This window comes from Thamnophis elegans, chromosome 4, assembly GCF_009769535.1.
Source record: "Thamnophis elegans isolate rThaEle1 chromosome 4, rThaEle1.pri, whole genome shotgun sequence".
Lineage (NCBI taxonomy): Eukaryota > Metazoa > Chordata > Lepidosauria > Squamata > Colubridae > Thamnophis > Thamnophis elegans.
In genome coordinates, this window is record NC_045544.1 from 40,608,888 (window position 1) to 40,627,096 (window position 18,209).

General features: G+C 37.2%; 1 protein-coding gene across 5 annotated transcripts in view; it reads right to left on the minus strand.

Moving 5' to 3' along the window:
* PTPRK (protein tyrosine phosphatase receptor type K) overlaps positions 1–18,209 on the minus strand; it is a 434,312-nt gene that overhangs the window by 10,608 nt on the left and 405,495 nt on the right. For 3 of the 5 annotated variants that reach the window (XM_032215027.1, XM_032215026.1, XM_032215028.1), the window contains 8 exons: positions 18,064–18,140; positions 15,113–15,149; positions 13,528–13,625; positions 12,817–12,933; positions 7,591–7,745; positions 4,894–5,029; positions 1,573–1,722; positions 959–1,132 (listed from right to left, as the gene is read on the minus strand). In XM_032215027.1, the coding sequence (XP_032070918.1) occupies positions 959–1,132; positions 1,573–1,722; positions 4,894–5,029; positions 7,591–7,745; positions 12,817–12,933; positions 13,528–13,625; positions 15,113–15,149; positions 18,064–18,140 (944 nt within the window). Of the gene's footprint in view, positions 1–958; positions 1,133–1,572; positions 1,723–4,893; positions 5,030–7,575; positions 7,746–12,816; positions 12,934–13,527; positions 13,626–15,112; positions 15,150–18,063; positions 18,141–18,209 lie in introns of all 5 variants that reach the window. The other 2 variants (XM_032215025.1, XM_032215024.1) reach the window with 1 other exon arrangement.

Here is an 18,209-nt window from a genome sequence, read left to right on the forward strand (position 1 = left end):
TTAATGAGTTAATTCCTTTAAGCTAACTGAGAATTGGATTATGGGGATGATTGGTGTGTATCAGAAACAGTGAACGTGAGCATGTACTCCTATTACTTCCTTCTGAATCTTCTCTCGTTTTGCAGCAGAAGAATTAGACTTAGTTATCTAGGCAGAGGATTGCAGGAGGCCGTTGCAGCTGAAAACAGAGCTTGAGAGCCCGTTTTCACTGGCAGACTGGCCACCAAAGGTGCCCCCAACACAAGTGACATTGAGATGACCATGCCCACCCTGACCACGCCCACCCCAAGCCCCCAAAGTCAAACACAACCCTGATGTGGCCCTTAATGAAATTGAGTTTGACACTCCTGCTCTAGACGCTATTATAGGTCCAGAGTTCCATGCTGTACTGCCCAGAAAAGTTAAAGAAATCTGAGCTATCACTTTTTCTTGTTTCTGACTTTACGAAAAGCTCAGAAGGGATCTGCAAGCAGCAAGGTGAGAGATCTCTTCTTTCCTTTCTTTTGGATTTTTCTAACCTCTTCTGAAGGGAAAGAACATCTGTTCAGAAGGGCCTTTCAAGGCTAAGATCATTTGGGATACTTGTTTTAAATTTTAATAATAACTGTATAAATACTAATGAATTAATTATAATGCAGAAAATAACTGTTTTGGTTTTTAGGTGTATATAACCATGAGTCCTTTGGCAGGTTGGAAGTGATTGTTTCCTCAAAATACAAGATCACATTAAAATATAAAAATATCCAAGGTCTCCTATCATTTCCCCTCGGCAATTTTCAACTCCAAAAAAACTACAGAAAATTTGTAATATTCATCAAGTCAGAAAAATCAATACTTTTATATTCTTGATTAAAAATATTACTGCATATCAGAATAAGTGTGAATTAATCTTTTTTTCCCCAAGTACCAATAATTCTGTTGCATATTTCTCATCTAGTCAAGGAAAATAGTCACTTACATCCATAAGGGCAGCATTGATGTAATTGCTGCTCTCACCATCAATAGTAATTAAGAAAGGCAGACATCTGTCAGGTGGCAGCATATCCATAAAGCGGTTTTTGTCATGATTTCTTGGCAAGCATGCTATGCTGCAGTCTTCGGCTTGCAGCCGAGGAGTCACAGAATTCAGGGTCTACAAGGAAAAAGAAATATTTATTTTGACATTGAATAATTAACTCAAAGAGATTTGGGCATAAGGGATACAGGCAAGGTGACAACGTTGAAAGCCACAAAGAAAGCAAAAGTATTTTTACTTCTGTTTGCTCAGGAATAGGGAAGGAGAATCTGGGTATATGGAATTGGAAATCATCATGTAAAATTCATGCCCTCTATTTTACACCTATCTAAAATGCAAAAATTGCTCCTGATGGGCCAAAACTTATCCACATACAAATGAACTGGCAGCCTACAGTGATTACAATCACACAGCAATATTCTCCATATCCAGACGTGAAAGAACACCATGAAAGAAGGACAATGCATTATGAATCTGACACATGAGGTACAAAACATTCCATATTTTAGGAAGCGAAGAAATTGTGTTTTTAAAATGACACCAACCAAGGAATGTACCTGGAATTCATCTTTAAGATGTGAAGAGTTTGTCTGAGAGTCTATTCGAATCATGTCAAAATATGCAGCTTTAAATTCACAGACTGGGATGGCAGTTTCTCCGCATAAGCAGGCTTCCAGGATGGCATCATGAATAAAGATATACTGTTCCTGCCAGAGAAAGAACAGAAGAAGTTTGGGAACCCTACAGTTGGACAGATCGTTTAGGTCACTGAATCCAAGCTCTTGCTCGGTGTAGGAATACAAATTACAGAACTCTCAGCACCTGGTTGGTGTGTAGTGCCACTTGAAAGCGTCTAATAAAAGAAAGACCACCACTTCTCCAGCTAACTCTGTTCAGCTGATTTTATTGGTTAGGATATTGTTTATTGGTTAGGATGTTTTTTCTAACATTCCACAGGATGTCTTAATTACTGAACCCAGCAATGGTTCTTAAAGGAATGAAATCTCTCCTTTGGATACTTTCCCATTATCATCCTTATTCAAGAAAGCTTAAAAAGACAATTTTCATCTCCCTTATCCAACTTAAGATAAGTACTGTTTTAAAAGTAATATTCATTCAATCAGTATACATTTTAAAGAATGGCAAATTTTAATCCCAACAATATTTAATGGCAAAATTAAAGAAATAATGTTGGGGAATAATTATGTTTTTGCTCGCATCTATAAAAAGTATAATATACCGCCAACACTTTGTCGGTATACTATAGTTGTATAAAATTGTATGCTTGAAAGTATAGGACCATGGTGGCGAACCTATGGCATGCACACTGGCCAGCTGGCCTTCATGAATGCGGGAGCGCCAACCAGTTGTTTGACGAGCCCATGCCAGAAATTGGACATTGGGTGCTGGGATACGCATGTGCGATGGAACACTGCTTTTTTGGGTTTTGATGCTCCTCCGCACACAAAGGCCAGCGAAACCGCATGTTCCTCGCAGGATGGTTTTGCGTGCCATTTTCGGCATGTAGGTACGAAAAAGGTTAGCCATCACTGGTATAGGTAGACCTCAATTTACAACCATTTGTTTAGTGACTGTTTGAAGTTACAACGGCACTGAAAAAGTGAGTTATAGCCATTTTTCACCCCCATGGTCACGTTAGAAAAATTTGGGTGCTTGACAACTGGCATGTATTTATGACAGTTGTACTGTCCCAGGGTTACATGATCACCATTTATAACCTTCCCAGCCAGTTTTCCACAAAAAATGTCAATGGGGGAAGCAGGATTCACTTAACGACCACATGATTCACTTAGCAACTGCAGTGATTCGCTTAACAACTGTGGCAAAAATGTCACTCACTCACTTAGCTGTTTTACTTTGTAACAGACGTTTTGGGCTCCATTGTGGTTATAAGTCGAGGATTACCTGCATATATATTTATTTTAAAAATGACAATGTCATGTCATGACCAGCAATGGCAGAGTGTATTAGAAATAGAAAAATTCGGAAACAAAATTCCCAAATCAAGAATTTCTGTAGAATTTGCAAACTCAACAAATGCTGATGTTGCTTCTCGGCAAAGTCTGATGATGTAAGCCATACAAAGTGTCCCTTTTTGTTGACATTCCATTGATTGGAAAGAAACTCTGTTCTTTTCCCCATATTTAAAAAATGGGAACAATGAGAGTGCAGGCAGTTCAGGAGGGCACAAGAAAGAATTGGTCAAGAAGTTTCCCAAAGGACCTAGAAAGTCTATTCCTGACAGATTTTGCTTACAGAAGTCTGACATAGTGATATATTGCTTATGTTTGTGCTTCCCTCCTGAGATATATCATAAAATTAGATTGATATGTTTAAGTGTCAATGTATAACAATTTCAGTGTTTTTTTATTTTAATTTTAAGGTCCACAGGATAGGATGATCACAGACATTTTGGTTAACAATGTAAGAAGCCTCACTGGATCAGGTACCTAAAGTGGCCAACAGGAACATCTTGGGCTGGAACATCCTTCCGATATTGCTTCTTAGCAATCACCGTTTATGATGTACTGCCCATGGTCCAGGAGGTAATGATCAGGCATCAATATTAATGGCTATTGATAATCTGATTTTCTACTGTTGTAAACCATAGTACTTAGTTTATGGATGTCTAATATGAAAAATTATTTCCTTCTCTTAGTCCTAAATATTTCTATGTATAGTTTCAATAGATGACCTTGAGTTTTAACAGTGAAAGAATAACAGGCGTGATATCCATATCATGTGCAATTTTATCTCCCTTTTATGTGCCTCCTTTGTTCTAAGGTGTAGAGCTCCAATTGCTATAATCTTGCCTTGTAATGGTGGTATCCTCCCATCTCATTATTTTGAACATTTTTTTTTATTTTTGCAAAATCTTTTCTAGCTAGCTATACAAAAACCATATGCATTGCTGGGAAATAAGGATAAAGTGTGAAAGATACGTTTCAAATAAAAGAAAAAAATGTAAAATGAAGGTGATGTGTTTGTACTGCTAGCAGTTTATTTTGTTTGTGTTGGATGTAACTTTCAGTTCAGTTCAGTGCTGAGTTTGCTTTTGCAATGTTCTCAACATCAATTGGGCTGGTGCCAAGATGACCTCTTAACCACATTATATTGCATCTAAAAACGCATTGCCTGAAAACTAAGGAACACATGGAGAAGGAAGTATAGGATGCATCAGAGTATAAGACGCACCAAGGTTTTGAAGACGCAAATTAAAAAAAAAAGTTTTTGCACTCTGCAAACCTTCCGAAAACGGCCCGTTTTCCACGAAAAAAGTGCATTAGGAAGCTTATAGAGTGCTCCTGGGGGCTGGGCAAAATTGAACAAAAAATGGTCCATTTTTTGCTCATTTCAGCCCTCCCCAGCCCCCAGGAGCTCTCTGAAAGCCCACTACAAGCTATGCACAGCCATTTTGGTGAAGGGTTGGGTTTCAGGAGGCAAAAAAAAAAAAATACTGTATTCAGTTTATAAGATGCACCCAGATTTTCAGCCTCTTTTTTGAGGAAAAAAGGTCCGTCTTATACTCCGAAAAATACGTTATTATAAACATTGGTAAAAAGTAACTACGATTTGATATGCAACAACTATCTCTCTCTTCACAGTTTCCATGTAAATGTATTCCGATCTTATATACAAACACACAGATGACCCTTAATACAATGTTTTAAGGAGAGAAGGTTTGAAATATATGAAGAGGATGGGATGGTTGGAAAGGGAATAAACAAAGGTTGGTTTTATCTTCTTTTCCACCTCCACAAAATGATCTGTCTTGCTCTCTCTTCACATTCTTTATTTAGCGGTCTTGAACCAGTTGCACGTGAGAATTGGACCATTGATCCAGAACAGCACAATACCTCTGTCTGTACCATATTGATGCGCCGTGAACGTAAGGCTTTGACACAGTTGTAGATGTCTACAACACCTTCTCTTTCTGCCATGTCTAACATGATGTCAATTACAATATAGCATCCGGTTCGCCCAGCTCCAGCACTAGAGTAAATCAGAAAACATACATATTTTTAAAAAAAATTACAACCATCCCAAATAAATCAGAAATCTAATATCTAATAAAATATCTAATGTTTTATATTTTTAAAAAATCCAGTATTTTACTTTGTGAAATAGGAATTGTTTTTGGCTAAAGTAAATACATAATTAGATAGGCATTTTCAATGTTATTGATGAACATACTGTAATCACTTTGCAAAGCAGAAAAAAAAAGGGCTTAAAATTGGTTAAGTGAGACATATTAATATTACTTTTAGTTTACTTGTACTGTTGTCATTTCTCTCTGTTAAAGTGACACAGACATTTCCAGTGGAAATCTTTTGAATAAGTTTTCAACAAGGATAATTTATTCATAAAATATTCAATAAGTTGATTCTGAGAGTAGTAATTAAAAAGGCTGATTTTTGTTTTGCTTTGTTCGTTCATTTATTTATAGCATGCATTTCATTATGGGACCAATTCTATTTTTATAAAAAATCTCTCTAAAGTTCTACCCTTTCCAAAGAGATTGCAGCTGATCAGAGTTTTGTTTTCCAACAGCCATTCCCATGTAAAACTGTGGCATATCTTTAGCTAAATTCATAATTCATAGTTTAAAGGTACCATTTAGCTCATTGTCTGGTTCCATATCCTCATCAAAATCAAGATAACTTGCTTCAACGCTACCATTTAGGGAAGCAAATTATCCTTCAGGGGAATTAGTTTCACCTTCAAGCCAGGGATGGTATTCATTTACCTCCCCTACTGGTTCGCAAATGTGAGCACGCACTTCTGCGCATGTTTTTTGGCAAAAAAGGTCCTAAATGGGATGCCATAAAGGTGGGGTGGGTGGGCGTAGCCATCCACAATTTCCTCTACTGGTCCGAACTGGTGGAATACCACCTCTGCTTTAAGCTGTACTGACCATTAGGGATGTTTTTCTAACACCACTTACTATTATTCCATGCCTTTCTATCCAGAACAAAGATAAAGTATAGTATTGATGTTCTGTGTGATGTCCTTTTAGGTTTTTGAAAGGATCTGTGATAGTTCTTAGTTTTTCCTCTTCAAAGCAAAGCAAAACTTTCTGTCTCGCTAGGACTTAGTTTCTAGACCCTGTAAAAGTTGGTTTTCATTCAGTGAAAAGTAAGCAATTTGATATCAGACCAGGCCGTTAATGAAACAAGAAACAGATGGAAATGTTATCTCCTACAAAAACAGCTTTGTTTCTTGGCAAAAGAAATCTGAACACAGGTTCATATAAACAGAATTTGTATTTGATATTCAGCAGTCCTGGGAATTATTTCATAATGGCTTCATGTTTTTACTATAGCTAACCTACTCTCAGACTTCATATTCTGGGAAATAAATTTCCACAGGGTTTTGCCTTGTTAATCAAGAAAATGCTGACAGTCCCCAGATCCTTATTGTCTCATACATTTTTTTTTCATCTGAATTTTCCTTCTCAGTCTAGGTATCTATTTGATTTGTTTGATTTTATTAACTAATTTTCATTCAGTTGTTTCCAACCAATTTCTTTAAATGTTTAAGATATTTAATTTTCTTTATCTAGACCATAACATTTTGATAAGCATCCTCTACGCCTCCATGTCATTATAGAAAATGTCAATATATACATGTCCAGAATGGAAGTGTGTGACATCTCATTTGATGCTTCCTTCTAGGTTAATGAGAAGCATTATTTGAACATGGTTTTAAGCCAGCTAGCAATCTACTTAACACTTACAACACTTAACACTTATATTTAGCTTGATAACAAAAATATGAAGGCTATTTACTGCATTACACTAAATATATTCATTAAATAAGTTAGTCTAGTATGTAAGATCAGACTGGCAAAACTCATTTGTTAAATTCTGTTTTTTTAAAAAAACATCCAAGCATGTGATACTATAAAGGTCTTGCAATGAAGTTAAAATGTGAAGGAAATAATAAAACATAGTATTGTTTATTATTACCTGCAGAGGAATATGTTAATTCCTCCTCTGCAGGTAATAATAATTATTAGCAGAGGAATATGTTAATACTTTTCAGAAGCAAGTTGTAGGTCTTGCAATGTAGGATAAAAAGTAGCAATGAGAGAAAATATTTAATTTATTTTATATAATTACCTATAAGTTTAGATTTACTAATAACTTATATATTTCTTCTTTTGAATTATTTCCCTACTTATTAAGAAGTAAAACTGTTGTTTATATAGACAATTTTATGTAGTCTATAAAAAAAAATGCCAACCTCAAGTTCATAATAGTGTAATTTACTACAGATTGAGACTTCCCAGGTTGGGACACTGATCTAAAGCAACCTTATACTTTAGTAGTATTCAAAACAGGCCAGATAACTTTAGAATACAGAAACTAAATCAGACATTATTGGAAATTAGATCATGGAGCTATCTGTCAAAAGAGTCAGTTGGAAATAATAAGTCAAGCCGTCTGATCCATTCACCTTATATCACACCACACCACAACACGTCACAAAACTTGACAGATCATGCACACATCAAGAATGATAGAAAATGCATCTACCTCTTTTCTACACACCTGCAATGCACAACAATAGGCCCAGCACTTGGAGGATTAGATTGTTTTACACGGCGTATAAATGAAAGAAGGCCTGTTGCATTGTAAGGTACTCCATGATCAGGCCAGCCGGTAAAATGGAACTGTTTAACTTCACGGATTTCATTGTAACCTCTCTGTCAAAATGGAAAATAATAACAAGAGTATTTTTCTTTCATCTCATGAGTTATGGTAAGTTAGTTTTTGGTTAATTTTTAAAAAGGTGATCATTTTTGTTTTAAACTGGCTAAAATTTATACAGGACTAAAAATAAAAGCTCCAGTTGATTTTAATCAGTTTCCTTTTAAAAAAAATCCAATAAAAATTTGAATATAGCATTCATTACTTTTCACACTTTAACCATTACCTATTTACACTGCAGATATACCAGGCCAATTGTATGTTATTGTGAAATTGCAACAATATATGCAAAGTTCCTAAGAAAGGAAAGTTCAATCTTTAAAGAAATAGTCCAGAAGTCTACCTTAATGTGAAAGTAGCTCTTATGATCTCATTGAATCAGTGATAACTAAAACAATTTAAAGTTTAGGTATACCCTTATGTCTAAGTAAAGTAGAACAATGACATGTATACAGGTGAGTAAGATATCATGAATGGAGAGAAACATACTTAAGATTGGAAACTGGAATCAAAAATACAATGGTCTAGTTCCATGAATCATAAAAGCTTGCTATAGTTCTTGCTATTTGAGTTCCTTGACAAAAACCTCAAGCTTGTGTACTCCCGTTTTACAGTTATAAAGAAACCAGAAACATATGTGAAGAAAACCACTGGTGACAAGACCAAAATTAAAACATTCCTTTACAAACCAGCATATTTTAAACCAGACTTCCACAAGGAGCAAGGGCGAGAAATAAGGGAATCTTATCTCAGTCCTAACATAGCACATCAAGTTGGTGAAGGCTAACTTAAGCATCTGGAACTCCCCAATTTCAAAGAATAAAGAGCTTGTGGTTTGGGAATGGAGGTTCTTCTTGTGGAGAAATCTTGCTTCCTTTTAAGCCTGAATAAGGCATATATAAAGTGGCTTAATTCATAATGCATTTTCTATAAATAAGATTACAGGATTATAAACATAGGAACAATATTCATGTGACTATAATGCAACTTTTTTTGTACTGAAATTATAAGGAACCAACCATATAGTATATAAAGGAAGACTAATTGAGAGTGGATAATTAACCAGTGAAATAACTGAGGAAAAGGTCTAACTTCTATGTAACTATGCCCAATAAAAAAAACCGTGAAACCTGGTCAGCTAGCAAATTATCTTCCAAGAAAGCTGATTATTATTAAAATTCTTTATGGATATTTCTAAGTGTATGTATGTACAGTATATGTCTGTATATGTGTATTAATATTATTAATTAAATTTATTTGCTGCCTATTTTGCCCAAGGAAACTCTGGATGGCTTACAAGTTAAAACTAATGAATCAAGACAAATATACATATAGCAATAAAATTATAAGTTATGGTAAAAATATGAAGAGGGAGAGAAGAAGGTGCGCAGGAGGTAAAATGGGATTTTCTATTAATCCAGAGGTGGGTTCCTACCGGTTTGGAATGGTTTGCCGAATAAGTAGTAACTTGGCCAGACATGTGACCATACTGGTTCTATCCTGGGTGGCACCATCTTTATTTTCTGTTCTGCACATGCGCAAAACAATCTTCATTGAAAAAATGTAATTCCCTCCCCCCTTTTTAATGGTGTTTGTTTGTTTGTTTATTGGATTTATATGCCGCCCTTCTCCCAAAGGACTCTGGTCACGGCCATCAGATGTTCTTATAAACTAAGCCGTGTATCCAGGAAGACTCCCAGATTGTGGGCCCTCTGTGAGGGGGGGTAAAATTTCTCCCTCTATCATCAAAGATGGAACAAGATGCACAAATTGGGATGACAAAAACCACAGCCACTCAGTCTTGGAGGGATTGAGCTTGAGCCTGTTCCTCCCCATCCAGATCCGCATGGCCTCCAGGCATTGGGACATCACGTCAATGGCATCATTTGGGTGGCTTGGGGTAGAGATGAAAAGTTGGATATCATCAGCATATTGATGATACCGTACCCCAAAACCACGGATGATCTCGCCAGCGGTTTCATATATATGTTGAACAGGAGGGGTGAGAGAACTGCACAAGTGACGTGCCTTGGGGTCGATCCCTGTCCTTCAGGCAACATGAACTGCGACTGATCCAACAGGTAGGAGGAGAACCACCATAAAATGGTGCCCCCCCCCCCCGAGTCATCACAGTAGAATACCATGGTTGATGGTATCGAAAGCCGCCGAGAGGTCTAATAGGACCAGGATAGAGGAGCAGTCCCTGTCCCGGGCCTGCCTGAGATCATCAACCAACATGACCAATGCTGTCTCTGTGTTGTACCTGTGCCTGAAAACTGACCGAAATGGATCCAGGTAGGCAGCTTGATCCAGGTACTGGGGAAGCTGACGTGCTACCATACTCTTGACAACCTTCGCTACAAAGCGAAGGTTGGAGACCAGACGATTGTTGGCTAAAGAAGCTGGGTCCAGGGAAGGCTTCTTAGGAGGGGCCTCACCGCCACCTCCTTCAAGGCGGTGGGAAAGAACCCCTCTCTCAATGAAGCATTGGTAATCGCCTGGAGCTAGCCTCGTGTCACCTCCCGGGAAGCCAAAACTAACCAAGAGGGACACGGGTCCAGCACACAAGTGGCAACACTGAGTCTCCCCATAATCCTGTCCATGCCCTCTGGGGGGCCACAGGGTCAAACTCATCCCAGATAGTCTCCACAAGATTCATCTCCGTCGACTCACCCGAATCTACCCAGTCAGAGTCCAAGCCTGTCTGGATCTGAGTGATTTTATCCTACAGATACTGAACAAATTCTTCAGCCCTCCCTGCAAGGGGTCTTTCCCAGTTGCTTGGTTAAGTAAGGAACGGGTTACCCTAAACAGGGAGGCTGGGCAGTTATCTACGGACGCAATAAGAGCGGAAAAATGTTGCCGTTTTTCCGCTTTCATCATCACTAAGTAGGATTTAATATGAATTCTTACTAGTGTTAGTGATCAGATTTGGACTGGCTGGCCCTCCAACCACTCTCTAGGCATCTTTTCTGGCGTTTCATCTCCCGGAGCTCCTCGGTAAACTAGGGAGTTACCTGGGATCGACACCGGGTCAGAGGCCGCAAAGGCACAATGCGATCCAAGGCCCCAGTGGCCACCCTATCCCAGGCTTCCACTAGGGCTTTGGTTGAGCTGTGAGCAAGCGATTCAGGAAAAGTCCCAGCTCCATCAGGAACCTTCCGGGTCCATCAGGCGCCTGGAGTGGCACCTTCTAGTCAGTTCCGCCTCCCTGCGGTGAGGGGTAGCAGTATGGAAGTCAAGTCTGATGAGGAAATGATCAGACCATGACAAGGGTTGGATAGAAATATCCCCTAAATCTAGATCATTCATCCACTGCCCAGAGACAAAAATCAGGTAGAGCGTGTGTCTCCTGTTATGGGTGGGGTCTTGAATTAACTGAGTTAGGTCCATAGCCATCATGGAAGCCATGAACTCCTGAGCTGATTCGGATGTCTCGCCAATGGAGGCAGATTGAAATCCCCCAATATCATCAGCCTGGGGAAATCAACCGCCAATCCGGCTAACACATCCAGCAGTTCTGGCAGGGCCGATGAAACATAGCAGGGAGACAGGTATGTAACAAAAAGCCCCCATTTCACAAAAAGGGACTCACACTTGCCTATCTGAGGCAAAGTGACCTCCTGATGTCTGAGACTTTCCCTAATAACCACCGCCACCGCCACCGCCCCTGCCCTAGGCTCTTGGCTGGTGAAACACCCAGAAGCCTGGTGGGCATAATTCACTAAGGGGAACACCCCCCTCATGGCCTAACCAGGTCTCCGTAATGCATGCCAGGTCCGCTCTACCCTCTTGTATGAGATCATAAATGACGGGAGCCTTATGTACCATGGACCTGGCATTAAGTGACACCAGCCGGAGACCAGGGTCCTGTAATCCCAAGCACCCGGGGGTGCGAGAAGGGCGATGAGGGTCAGAACGCGTGATCGCTCTTAAACAGCGAACCTGCATCCTCCGAACATAATTTGGCCCTTGGCCCCCACCATATCTGCCTCTCCCACAAACAGTAGAGATAGTAAACCCCCCAATAGAGTGGCTTAATGTCTCCCGCAGAATCCCAACCCTTCCCAGCACTCGCCACCCACAGCCATTAGTTTGCTCTGGCCTATGCCCTGGCAGACTGTCCGCGTGCCAGTCCCAGAGAAGTCAGAGATGGGCTCGGTTCTTTTGCAAAAACAGTTTTTGCCTTCCAACAGCTTCCAGAAGCAATCTGCAGGCTTCAGCAAGGCTGGGGGAAGGGAGTGATGTCAAATTGGCCATTCCTACTCAGTCACATGCCTACCCCATCTAGTCACACCCACCAAACTGATAGTAAATTTTGTTGAAACTCACCCCTGTATTAACCCAGCAACCACGTCTGGTGTGGCACTCTCCCACTAGGGCCCCAAGCTAATTGGCAAAGCCAGGTTTTCAGGCCCTTAGGGAAGGTCAATAGGGGGGAGCAGATGTGGGGTAGAGTATGTTCCAAAGATCAGGAGCCTTTGTATGTATGTATGTATAATAGATAGATAAGATAGATAGATGGGATCACTAAACTCTTGCATGTTTGTGTTTATTTAGCATGTTGAATATGTCAGACATTATTCTCAGATACATGTTTGAACTGATAGCAAAATACTTCAAAGTATTTTGTTTTTGTGAAATAACAAGACATAAAATATGACCAAGAAAATTAGTTTGATAATAAAATTAATAGACATGTGAGACGCTGCTTCTACAATGAAAAAATAAGAGGGAAATTAAATTGACAGAGGTGTGAATAGAAAACAATGTCACGTCATCACGTTGTCATCACATAACATATCCGGAATTTTTTCTCTTTTGCTAAACTGGGGGTGGGCATGGTTGCATTTGGCACATGGGCTGTGAGTTTGACACCCCTGATTTAGACAGCTTAGGCATAGCAGAATGAGTGTGTTACAGCTCAGGTCTTGTAAGTACTGTAGTGGTAGACTGATTAAAGAATGGCTTGGATATGTTACATAAATCTTATTGGTTATCATAAAGTAATACATTTACAGCAATTTTCAATTAAATAACAGGAAGCTCTAATCCCGAAATATTTACCCTTTCAAGGGTGAATGTCCTGACAACGTATTCTGCAAGTGGTTCCACTTCCACACAAGCAACTTTGAAGTCCCCATAAACTTCCGTGTCATCAGGCCAATACTTGTAGCACTTAACCTATGATCAACAGGATAGAAATATTTCTCAAACAAAGAAACCAGATGAATCACTGGATCATACACAACACTTCATTGTTTTTATTTAGTGGTAGATTGTATTTCATAAATGGAAATATGGGGGGAAATGGTAAAACAATAAAGGTAGAATAAGCATTTTAAAATGCTTATCAATATAATAACCATATATTTCTTATTTTATACATTATGACCTTGCTTTCATATCATTAAAGATTACCCACTCATTTTTACTTACACTCAATTGTTTTGCTTTTACTTTTAATTGTAAAGGAAAATATATCATCCAAAGAATTATTTGACTTTTTCTGCAGTCTCAAATGAATGGATTAGAGGATAAAAAAAGTTTGGTGCTTTTAAGAATGGTACAATAAAAGAGGAGGCACTGGAAAACTGAAAAGTTGATTATATTAAATGTTTTTCACTTAATTCTCTATTTGCTTCTAGAAGGTGGATAACTCATTAGTACTACAGGTATTAAAGATTGGAATTTGTTCTTCCTCATTTTGCTTTTGTTTTTCTTAGCAATGGAACTACAAAATTTAAAGTGGTTTGGCGTTTCTAAGGAGATACTTACCCGACCCACTTCAACTAAATTTGTGACCATAACAATGCAGGCTGATTGTTCTTGCCATATCATTCTCCAGAAATCATAGACTGTCTCATGCACTGGACCTGGCAAAGAAAATGCTTATAAATGACTTAAAAAAAAATCCTATCAAGCTACTATCTTTAAAATAGCTGTCAGGTATTGAAGGCAGGTATGAATGATTTCAGTAATCTTTTAACAACTTCTCCACATTAATAATTAGCATTGAAATATTTCACAGAAACCAGGTTATTAGTTTTTTAAAAAAATTTAAAAAAATAAAAATGAAGCTTCTGTAGCTACTTTAGTGCAAAAAACCCCCCAAAACAAAACCCAATATCTGAGAATTAATGGAATTTTAGAATGGGCTCATTAACACATGGAAAATCATCCTGTTCAGGTTGTGTAATGCATCTACCCTGTTTCCCTGAAAATAAGACCTCCACAGATAATAAGCCCAATTGGGATTTTGAGCGCATGCGCTAAAATATGCCTTTTCCCAAAAATAAGCCTTCCCTGAAAATATGGCAACATAGCAGCAGCCATGAGGTGACCACGCTCGCCACCTCCTGCACCTCAAAAATAATAAGACCTTCCCGAAAATAAAGCCAAGTGCTTATTTCGGGGATCAAAAGAAAATAAGACCCTGTCTTACTTTCGGGAAAACACAGGTATTAGCAACTCTTTAAATCAGCTTCATGTTTCCCAATGAGAACTTATACTACTGGAAAAGAACACAAAAAGTTTTTGTATACTTTGAAGAAGCATTGCAGAGCCCTAAAGATTAGCACAATATTTATTATTTGACTTAATTGTCTGTTACTATGATTTTTTATAAGCCAACAAGCATTCTGTCTTATTTCCATGTTGGAAAAATATGAGAATTGTTGGATGTGAAATAAGCCTAGATTTGTGTTGGCCCTCCATTTTGAATGTTGGTACTTATGTATCATAAGTCTTGTTTTCATTAGCTCTTGTTAATATTTCTTTCTTATAGGCAAAGTTTTATAGAATTATTGATATCAGTCATTGTGCCTTAAATCCTGGTTCACAAACAATATGCCTCTTCTGAATACCCACAACCAGGAGAGAGCTAGTGTTCACATGTCCTGTATCTACCAAGGTGCTTAGTTGGCCACCATGGATAAAAGATACTGGATAGCATCAGAGACCAAGGTTCCTTTTCTGTAGGGCATGGAGCTTCTTTCCAAGATCACACCACTGAAATTGAACGGGATTCCTCCCCACTGCAATTCTTTACCCATTTTTGGTGGAAAACTAACTGAATAAAATAGGCATGCTAATTAATTTATAATCCAAACTTCTCAGAAATTAAATAATGCTTACTTATGTTATCTTTCAACAGTCATTTTTGATGGTAGCAGTATATAAATGCATTTAACAAACAAGACTCTCTCTCACCCAATTCACAAAAATAGAGATTAAATTTTTCTCTCTTTTTTATCTGTATTGGTGAAATAGACATCCAAAGGAGCACTTTGGAAAATCATGCCTAACGTACAACATTTATTAAGAATTTTACAGTTCTGCACATATTTCCACAAAATCTTACCTTGGGTTGCAATGTAGTGACTTGGTCTCTGGTATCCCTATAAAAACAAATATAGGTTGATTTTTAAAACAGTATGTAAGTTTTAAAAATCAAACCAAATAGGGAAAATGAAGGCATACCAAAATATTCCTAGATACTCTTTACAACTAGGCTGGTAGTGGCTAATCCAATCTACCATATTCAAAAACGTAGTTTCAACCATTTCCAGAACATCAAAGTGCATTGTTGGATGTGAAAGAAGCCCAGCTGATTTCAAAATGTTATTTTTGGACAATGGCACTTAGAACCAAACAAAAAGTTCCTGTAAACATATACTGTGTACATCAAAATGAAGTGGTTCATTGTTTCCTAATCATTCCATTTTTTGAAATCCATAACTGTTGTCATTTATTGAATTTCAAATTTGTTTTTGGTTCTAATTCAGTAAAACTATGAAATTGTTCTAAGCACCTATGAGATTTGCCTTCACTTAAAAAATACAGATTGACAAAGTTTTGTTTGTTATTTTAAATATTAAGCACAAAACAACCAAGCCATTAGCAAAAGCTTTCACTATGAATGCACCAGAAAAAAAATGGAGCCATAATGAGTAAGCAGAATGGCTGAACAATTAGAGCTGGACAATGTATATGCGTGTACAGATTGCAAATCTACATGCAATGCTGCAATTTTGTGCAATTACATAAAACAAAAGTTTAGAATTCAAGAAATTGTGTGTACACATAATTTTAAGATGAACACACATATATGTGCCATTACTGAACTTTCTCTATAGTACAATTATGAAATGCAGGGAAGGATTCCATATACATATATTTTAAAAAAAGGATTTGTTGATCTCTTAGCTAAAATCAAGTAAACAAGAATTAATCATGATTGGTTAATGGTTAGAATATGAAACAAGAAAAATATTACTGGATCTTATGAATATTATTTCACAAGGTTTTTGCTAATTATATGATAGAATTTTGGGAAGGCAAGGAATTAGTCTTATTACCGTAACAAATAACTATGCTATTAGCACATTTAAACATGCTATCCTCAGTGATTCTATGGCTTAAATGTAGGATTAGAAGCAGCATTGTATAACTATCATGTACTAAACACATTGCACTCAGTTGGTCAAAGGAACACATAGTTATTATGAAAAAGAATCCCCAAAGATGCCTTATTGACAAATGCATTTATAAAGCAATATATATATATAAAACATTGCTTCTTCAGTTTTTCCATCACTTCTTACTCAGTTTGACAGGAAATACACCTTTTTTTGATGGATGTTTAAAATGAAGAGAAATCATTAAGAATTATGGATTTGGTATAGTACTGCAAATATTAACTTTCTTTTGAGAGCCGATGGCATTGAAATGCTTATTACTAGCCACTAATGTTCCTACCAGCCAGTGGCTTCCTTGTTTTTTAACATCCAAAACAAGTCCCATAATAACCTGAGATTTTCAGAAAAAACAGAGTTGTGTGTTGTACCTGTGCAGTGATCTGCATTTAAACAGAAAATGTGATTTAGAGTACAGATGCATCTCTTATCTGTTGGAAATACCATGAACTAATATATACCAACTTTAAGGTCCAGCTGACTAGTGGCACCCTTTAAAATCAAGATTGCTGCATAGCTATAATATCTAAGACAAAATCCAAGTCAGGATTCTTGGGCAAAAATCCTACAAAATTCTAGATCAACCTGAGAATGCACTACAAAACAGGGAGAGAAAACATTTTCTTGCAGAGAAATGAAACTCTCAAGGAGTTAGATGACAGCTTTCAGCAGAATCCTGAAATAAAATCTAGGCCTTGTAAACACAGATTAATATTGTTCTCTAACTCATAATCTTGCACATGCATTCATTCAAATTATCAGGGACGTAACTATGAAATCCTTTTTATTAAAATTATTGGGGGTGTATCCCCTAAGTGATCACTGCTCTATTCATGTAATGGCACCCGTCTACAAAACTATTTTCTAAGTACACCAGTCCTGATGACACACATTAGATATTTTGAAATTCTGCATTGAATTAGATTATCAAAAAAATATAAGCCTTGACTACAGTCTAGGAAAATATTATTCCATTATAGCTTTCATGGTCACATATGTTCATTTGTATTTGTCCAAAACTGTAAGCTTCGTACCATTTGTAACTCATTATTATTATTATTATTTTTATTATTATTATTATTTCATTTTTATTGCAAGTGGAGGATTCTTGTCTTACATTAGAAATATGAGGGTCAAGGATTAGTAGGAGGAGCAATACTGCTTAAATGAATTCCCTTTGAGAACAGGAGACAACTCTAGCCCTCCCTTTATCCCTTCCAGGCCATCAGTAGGTTTCTTTTCAAGAGCAACACACTATATTCTATTATCCAGCTTCTCACACAAAAATAATGGAATACAAAATAAAAATTACTAAACAATGCAAAAAAAGAAAAGAGTAATAAAAGAAGCAAAAATGAGTCTTGTAAGGATTAGGTTTTATTGACTTAGCTAATGATTTTCATGATCACTGTAAAAGACTAAGGATATTTTTAAAATGTAGGTAAAAGCAAAAGAGAAAGAGCACAAAGGAACATTAAAAAGACTAGATATATAAATGAAATTCATTAATGAGGCATGCACATATATCTAGTAATAAAAAATTAGAACAGTAAAGCAACTGAGAATGTTCACTATATTAAATAGTCATAACAGGATGCTGTTATTCACATATAGTGGTACTTACATCCCTGTACAGCCAAATCTACAGCCCAAATCAAAGTCAGATGTGAAAGAAAGCACAACAATGTCAGTGAGTACTAGGACGGAGGACAAGGAAAAGTGTACATTTTGTTCATAATATTAAGAAGGCTCTCATTCAGTTCATTGGAATTGCATGCAAAATGTTTCACAGAGAGAAGATGGAAAGGAAAAAAAACAAGATATACAATCTACTTACATCAATATAATTAGCATTAATGTAGTCTGAAGAAGGATCATCTTCCACAGGTTGCAATATCACCCTGGAGTGATCATCTGAAAAAAATGGGTTTCGTCTTTGGAATGATATTCAGCAGAAACAAATGAGTGAAATGTAAAGGCTAA